Below are 7,447 nucleotides of genomic sequence, written 5' to 3'. Positions count from 1 at the left end.
GTCGATGTAGACACATTCTCTCGGTTATGCGAATATGCCTTATTCACGAAACTACACCACCCCGTCATTCTGCCTGATCAATTGCAGGTTTCCTTCCACAGAGGCCACAGAAATCGCGAAAACAAAACAGAACAAAACAGAACAAAACAAAACAAAACTCTATTCACTCAGGTGCTACCAAAAAAGATTTAAGGGAAAGAAAGGGAGGGAACCAGAAAGGATACAATGTACAGTACAACATAACCCCCCATATCCCGCAACTGGCATCCCTCACCTTGGAATACAAAAAGGTGCCGTGAAATAGTCGAGGGAAAAGGAAAGGAGGAAGGAAAGAAGGAAAGAAAGAATGAAAAGAAAGTAAAAATAAAAATAGGAATTAAAAAAAGGGGATACTTATACCCGTACCTCAAAAATATAAAACTAAGGCATCCGATGATTCATCCCTTCCCATTCTCCTTAATCGACGCTCTTCTCTCCCCTCTCCCATGTATTCATCTGACAAAGAAGAGAAGAAAGAATGAATGAATGAAAGAAAGAAGCAAGAAGATATGTAAGATATATATAATTACACGTTTCAGTTTTCACATTCCGAGCCCCCTGTCACAAACCCGACTAGCCATCCAGATCAACGATAGATATATATTCCATAAATTTGAGGCAAACAAACTAAGCTAGCATCCGCAGATTCAGGGGAACAGGAGAAATACAAAAAGCAAATGAAAAGAATGAAAGGATCATAAAAGTAGGGAGCAGAAAACTGGAAGAAATGTACCAGGGAGAGAGAACAGCCGACGTAAACATGTGGTGATGCAAAGATTGAAAGAGGATGGGTAGAGTAGATACAATTAGCGTGTTTTTATTGTACTTTATTTTGTATTTCCTCCTTTGAAGGTGATTGATTTGTCAAGATTGAATGTGGTTCGAAATAAATATCTTTATCCAAATTTTGGAGGTCATGATGTTTCCGATCAGATACGATAATCCCGGGTTGATCTGGGCTTAATCTAACGCTGGTTGGGTTTGGTAAAGAGGTCCAATTCCCCAGGAGTAATTTTACACCGTTCGGAGGGGATGGGAATGTTCAAACGTTTAACACCCGGCATCAAGCTTGGAGTGTGAGTTCATCAGGAGAGCCACGATAAGGCCGTACAGACCTGTATTAAATCACATATTGTTAGGACCACGAACAGGAGGTTTTTGAAAATGGCGTTGTGTGGAGGGTCAATGAATAGAGATTGACAAGGGTGGGGGGCTGTTGGACGAAGCAAGCAAGGAAGAAATGACAAACCCAACACTTCAGCGAAAATGAGAATCAAGATCATCGCGACGAAAAGTCGGCTTTGTTGAGCTGTTCCTCTGATACCCGCATCTCCAACAATTCCAATCGCAAAACTATACCAAAACATCATTAGTTGCAACTTCTGCTTCTAGCTTTGGTTTCAAGAGGGTTATCTTGATTCAGATTGGGGAAACATACCCAGCAGCCAAACCGGACAGCCCAACGGACAATCCAGCGCCCAGTTGAATGAATCCAGTAAAAAGCGAGATATGGGGTTTTAGATCATTGGCAATAAGCACTGCCACGACCAATCCGTAAATAGCAATGATACCAGCCATGACAATGGGAACGATGTCTGTTTGTAGCCGCAGGACAAGCATGAGTTAGCCACTTAAACATTTTGCATATATATATATATAAAGCATGTGAACGCAGTGCACATCGTGTCGCCGGGGGGTAGAATCTGCCGTTATATCTTCAACACCTGATATTGGCAGATAGCTCCTGCAAATTCTTCCTTCGGGAAGAGAACAACGAATTAATTTTCCACGCAAAGATATAGAAAACCTTACTTTTGACCATCAGGTCAGGTCGCAGGACGGAGGTCGCGCAGACACCAACACCGGATTTGGCAGTTCCATAGGCAGCACCAAGGCATGTGAAGACGATGGCGCAAGCGCAGCCTAAAACACCGAAAAACGGCTATACGGGTTTGATTTCGGGTCTACAATTAGCATCTTGCGGTGATATATTTGAGGGGCTCATGGCAGCAATGGGGAGCTGAGGATGTCTCAACAAAAACAGCGAATTTCGCTGGTTTCCCGCTGCGTCCTGCAAGATACATGGTGTGAAGATATAGAGGACAGATAGTTGACATACCGCGTAAACGGGACTAGAAGTGGAAATGGATAGGATTAGCATGATGGCCTACGGTAAGCAGGATACCTTAATTGCTGAGGCATCTCAAACCCAACACCCTTAGGTGTGCAGTATGCATCGATGAAGTGGACCGTGATAACACGACAGCTTACCAAAGATCTGAAGACATTTTGGGAGAGTGACTGTGAGTTTGGCGGAATGAGTTCTCCCGGGTATAGGTATATATGACGGGATCCGGATAGCAATGGTAGTCTCGCAGCAGAGCTTGGGGTGATGAGTTTCTTCGTGGGCTTGTAGGAGGTTTGGGTTGACGTTTGGAGCTGTGATGCTTCAATGTTCGTTTGGCTGGCCGGGGTTGCCGGGAAGGGATTAGCGCAATATCACGTGGTATACAGTCACATGATACTCTCCGTAGAGTGCTGTATTCGCGGGCTGGCTGTGTATAAGGATTGAATACGATGGATAGCTTATACAGGCGGGTAGTCATACTGTGAAACTAGAGATTATACGTGGAAATGCACTTGGGCGGTATATTCTATGATATCGCACACAAAAAGTCGACCTGACCATGCGCAACTCTACCCTGCGACTTGTTCATCCACACACCCAACGATGATTTTCGAGCCGGGAACATCGATTTTAGTCCCCTGCACCAGTGGCCCAGGGCAGTGGCGTACCCCGTCAGAAACTACCGCATCAAATACAGAATAGGTTAGGGCCTTCTCTGACAGTGCTCCAAAATGGCTTGGCACCACCAGGACTACACCGTCGCCGTGGCCTGGAAAAACCGAGCCAAAGCCCTTACCAGGATCAGGTGTTCCCTCCCCCCTGACCTCCGGCCAACTCGCATCAGAAGAAGGAATGACCCCAAACAAAACTTGCGATGTTCGTTCCTCCCGACGGCCAGTATCAAAAGCATCGGGCTCCTCCCTCCCTGCCACCGTCGCCGGCGACGCCCGCAGGCTATCCAACGAGGCAACCAGAAACTGCACCACATCCCCCTCCTTCGCGATCTCCGACAGATCAGTCGTGAGGCGCCCATCCTTAAACCGTACAGACCCCAGACCAGCCTCATCGGACGCGCACGCCATCAGCTCACCTCCCGCATCCGCGCCGCCCTCCTTTGCCGCTGGACAAGAGCCCGAAGCCATCTCTTCGAAGAAGAGTTCGGGGACGGGACGACCGCGCCCAAAGCCCGCAGCGGCCGCGTCTCCGCCGGTCTGATAGCTGTATTCAGGGTCCAGAGATAGAAGCCCTTGCTTCTTACCCCACCCGCCTCCGCCGCTCAAGACACGGTGGAGTCTGGTGCCCCCGTTGATGGCGGCGAGCGGATCGACAGTAGATCCAGCACTGGCCCCACAGGTGCTGCTGTTGGGATTGGCATATCCATTTGCAGACACAGACGTGCCTGAAGCAACGAAAAGTTCGGCCCGCGATGCAGCCGGCCGCACTGAAGCCCAGACGGCCACTCGCTGGTTCTGCAAGTTGTTTGCTTTGAGGTAGGCTGGCAGCGCTTCCTCCAGCTCGGCCGACGCGTGGATCGTCGTCGAGCTGGATCTGTCGTCCTTGTTGCGGCGGAGCTGGCTGATAATATTCCCCATGCTCGTGACTATCTCCCGCGGCCTCGTAACTGGGTAGAGGGGCAAGCGTGCAGTGACAGTGTGAGGTTCCGTTGCACGTTCGATCCGGCAGTTAAGGAGATCGTATTCCTTGTCTAGCGTTAGGGTAGTTGAGGTAGGGTTTGGGGAGGGATGCGACCTGCAGCGCCAGCGCGAAGCAAGCATGGTGCGTGGTTTGCCATTGAGGAAGAGGGTGTTGGCCAGTCGAACACCAACTTCGGCGAAGGTGGCTACAGCCGTGGAAGCATGTTTCGCAGGTAGTTGGCGATACAGGTAGGATAGCGTAGGCTCCGTTTCAGGAGTAGACATGTCTCGTCTTTGTAGCGAGTGGGCCACCTTAGCGGCCAGAGCATCGCTGTTCGCGAGGAAGAGAGATACCCCTTCGCACCCAGCTAGTTCATCCCGGCCTCCTTCCCTTTCCGGTGGAAGTGATGTTGTGCTGGGAAGGGGCAGTTTATCCACAACCGCTGCCACGGAATAGACGAAGCTGACCTCCTCCCCACTGGAGGTCGTGTGCGGCGTATTCTGGAAAATGTGCGTAATCGACTCACATAGAAACGAGTGGGGTTGAACTATCCAAGAAGCGAGCGCGGGCGTCACGGCCAAGACGGGGATCGTGCGGGAAATGTTGCCATTGCACGGGGGGGTTGGTAATTTCGATATGATATCCGATGGCAGCTATATTCGCACCAGAGTTAAAAGAGATTAATAGAGTAAAATTTAAAAATGAAATAAATAGACTGACCACCCGCGCCGGATCCCGTATAAACAAAGAAGCACTCCTAGCATCCACCCCCGTAGTCATCCGCGCCTCAGAACACAAACCCCGCCTTTTCTGAAGCGCATATCCATATCCATAGCCAGAACGACGACCACGAATATGAGCTTGATCACTCGCCCTCGGTATTAGCCGTGTCCACATCCCTAGCACCCCACTGCTCCCGCTGCTCCTGCTCCTGCTCCTGCTCCTGCTCCTGCTCCTGCAGCGGCAGCTGTAGCTGTCGCCCCGTACGCAGAAGCCCAATTGCGAAACTGCCACGGCAGTACCCTTATAGAGCAGCAAGCTACCGCCACCCAAGCGCTGGGGAGTCACAGCTCGGCCAGAGAGGCATTGTGGGAGGAGCGTGGACATGTAAAAGGGGGAGACGCGTGGGAGGGGTTCTCTGATTCTTGCAGCTGGATTGTGTGGAATGCAAGACAAGTTGTGGGCGGTGGCACCCAAGGGAGTTGGTTCTGTAGCTGGATTTGACAATGCCTGGGGTTAGTTAGCGTTCGTGCCAAGCCGTGGCGGTCTTGGATATTCAGATCTTGTCATCGTTACTACTCCGTACTCCGTAGTTAAGTAGAACTTGTGGCCCTGTTGGACCGTGCTATAAAGTATCGATGATACCGATAAGTTGTAGATTGAATTCCAGTGGGGGTTCAATGGCGGTGGTTGTAGATAGTTAAACTAGTAATGAAGGACAAGGTATCAACCCAAATCGAGCTACATCGCGCGCAATTCTCCTGGGACACAAACAACACCAACACACCTTGGATGAGCTGTTTTGTGGGCGATAGATGGTTTCATCAGACACCAAGGTGCAACTCATTAGCTATCACTGCGAGGTATGGCGACTTGCGAGGTTGGGGAGGAACTACATCGTGGGCGGCTGTATAGTAACTTGGTAACTGTAACTACAGCCTTTCTCTACGTATAAACGTTGAACCCATTCATGGTTTTATTCCTTCGAATTCGAAACACGCCAGAAGCGGAAGAGAAGCCTAGGCCAGGCAACAGTCTCGATTGATCCTCAGCCTTTCTCGTCAGCGAGTTCTGCTCTGCTCTGCTCTGCTCTGCTCTGCTCTGTTCTGCATCCGCCTTCACCGTCGCCGGATGACTCGACGCAACGTCGCACGGCAGCAACCGCTGACGTTGGCTGGGGCAATCACCACCATCATCCTCGCCTCCGCGTCGGATGATCAGGTTCTCAGGGGGATTGGTATATACCATTGCATGTGTATGCGCTACAAGAGAGACAGTGTACTCCGTAGAATACCAGTAACTCCAATCACGCCGTGGAATGAATGAATGAAGACTCCGTAGTCTGAAATCTGCGGCCAGAATCAAGGCTCTGCAGGGCTGCGCCAACTAGCAGAGGATGACGACGGTGTTTGTCACCAAGCGCAATTTTTCGCAAGGTCGACTTGGAAGAAAAAGAAATTCCTTGTTCTCCTTGTCATTGCTGGGCCCCAGGGCTTGTTCGGCTATCCCGCTGCCTTCTTCCTGCGCTGTCTTTCCCGGTTTCCTTTAAATAGCGGACTTTGCCTCCTCCCGTCGCCCTGTTTTCCTCTTTTCTTCCGCCACGCTTCTCAAGTTCTATTTTTCCCCTCTCCACGACCCAGCGAAACACAGCAGGCGAAGGTTGAAACAGAAAAATAGTACAAATCCCACTCATCGCCGTCGTCGCACACCGCTGCATCCTTGTCTGTCTGCCAGCAGCCCCGCCACCATGCCGTTCACTGCATCGTGAGTGTTTCCTCCTCCTCCCCGCTCGCTTCTGGTTCTGTCTGTCCCACAGCTATGAAAAAAAAAAAAAAAAAAAAAAAAGAAAGAAAAATATCAATAAATTTAATAAATTTAATTAATTGGAATATCTACTTGTCTGCTAACATACACCGTCCAACCCGTATACAGCGACATCTGCAAAATCATCCTCGCCATCATCCTGCCTCCATTGGGCGTCTTCCTTGAACGCGGCTGTGGCGCAGATCTGCTCATCAACATCTGTCTGACCATCCTGGGCTACATCCCCGGCATCATCCATGCGCTGTAAGTTTCTTGGCTCTTGGCTCGTTCTCTCCGATATATCCGTATAAATATATATATCCATTTATCCATGAATATATGCGACAACACCACCGCTAACCCGCTCCCCTTTCCTCGTGCAGGTACATCATTCTCAAATACTAGTGCTCGCCGTGTGACGGCGTGATGCTGTCTCCTCCGGCCGGTTGAACCGCATCGCATCGCTTCGCTTCCCTTCCCTTTCTTCAACCCCATTCCCGATCCCATCTTTTTCCCTTTTTCCCTTTTCCTTTTTCGCACCTGGCTGCTCAAACGGCCAGCATCCCCACGGCAATGAAGGCTTTTCCTGACGAATCCGTTTGCGGCCTCGGTGGGGCTTTCGATTCTTGAAACAGCTCTCCCCCGTTCCTTTGTCGTTCGATGTTGTGTATTTCAAAGCAGTGGTGCGCCACACCCGAAACCGAGGTTCATGGGCGGTGGAGGAGAGGAGAGGAGAGGAGAGGATAGGATGGGATAGACGCTTGATGGGAAACGTGTCTCTTGCGGTTTTTCTCTTATCATTGTTCATATCACGAATTGCATCGACTATGATCTCCCCCCTTTCCCCCCCCTTTTTTGGTCGGGGCGGTGAAATGACTATGTCCTTGTTTTCGAACTGAATGTATATTATTTCCCTTTTGAGTTCTTTTTCCCTCCTTTTTGTTTTGAACGGTCAAAACTTTTCCTCTTTTCTATTTTCTACGCCTCAATGATACCAGTTCTTTCCTCTCCGTTCTCCGTTCCGTTCACCGTTCTACCTGATATTCTAAGAGCGTTATGTTAGTTTACCCAAGTCTTTTCCTCTTTCCGTTTTTCCAATTTTTTTCCATCTCCATCCAACTG

At 49.8% G+C, this 7,447-nt stretch overlaps 3 protein-coding genes across 3 annotated transcripts; 1 reads left to right on the top strand and 2 right to left on the bottom strand.

Moving 5' to 3' along the window:
• Positions 1-1,089: 1,089 nt before the first annotated feature.
• Positions 1,090-2,327, bottom strand: HCAG_04992 (vacuolar membrane ATPase C; the record flags this gene model as incomplete). The annotated part of the gene is made up of 6 exons (XM_001539475.1): positions 1,090-1,154; positions 1,289-1,392; positions 1,478-1,634; positions 1,852-1,981; positions 2,159-2,171; positions 2,311-2,327. 6 exons carry the CDS (start codon positions 2,325-2,327, stop codon positions 1,090-1,092), a joined length of 486 nt encoding a protein of 161 aa, XP_001539525.1.
• Positions 2,328-2,736: 409 nt separating this feature from the next.
• Positions 2,737-4,699, bottom strand: HCAG_04991 (predicted protein; the record flags this gene model as incomplete). Its single annotated transcript, XM_001539474.1, has 2 exons — positions 2,737-4,455; positions 4,523-4,699. 2 exons carry the CDS (start codon positions 4,697-4,699, stop codon positions 2,737-2,739), a joined length of 1,896 nt encoding a protein of 631 aa, XP_001539524.1.
• Positions 4,700-6,269: 1,570 nt separating this feature from the next.
• HCAG_04990 (conserved hypothetical protein) lies at positions 6,270-6,730 on the top strand (the record flags this gene model as incomplete). Its single annotated transcript, XM_001539473.1, has 3 exons — positions 6,270-6,286; positions 6,455-6,589; positions 6,709-6,730. 3 exons carry the CDS (start codon positions 6,270-6,272, stop codon positions 6,728-6,730), a joined length of 174 nt encoding a protein of 57 aa, XP_001539523.1.
• Positions 6,731-7,447: the final 717 nt, after the last annotated feature.

Source organism: Histoplasma capsulatum, genomic scaffold (assembly GCF_000149585.1).
Source record: "Histoplasma capsulatum NAm1 scaffold_5 genomic scaffold, whole genome shotgun sequence".
Classification (NCBI taxonomy): Eukaryota; Fungi; Ascomycota; class Eurotiomycetes; order Onygenales; family Ajellomycetaceae; genus Histoplasma; species Histoplasma mississippiense.
Note: the sequence above shows the minus strand (reverse complement) of the source record. Positions and strands in the feature narration are given on the sequence as shown.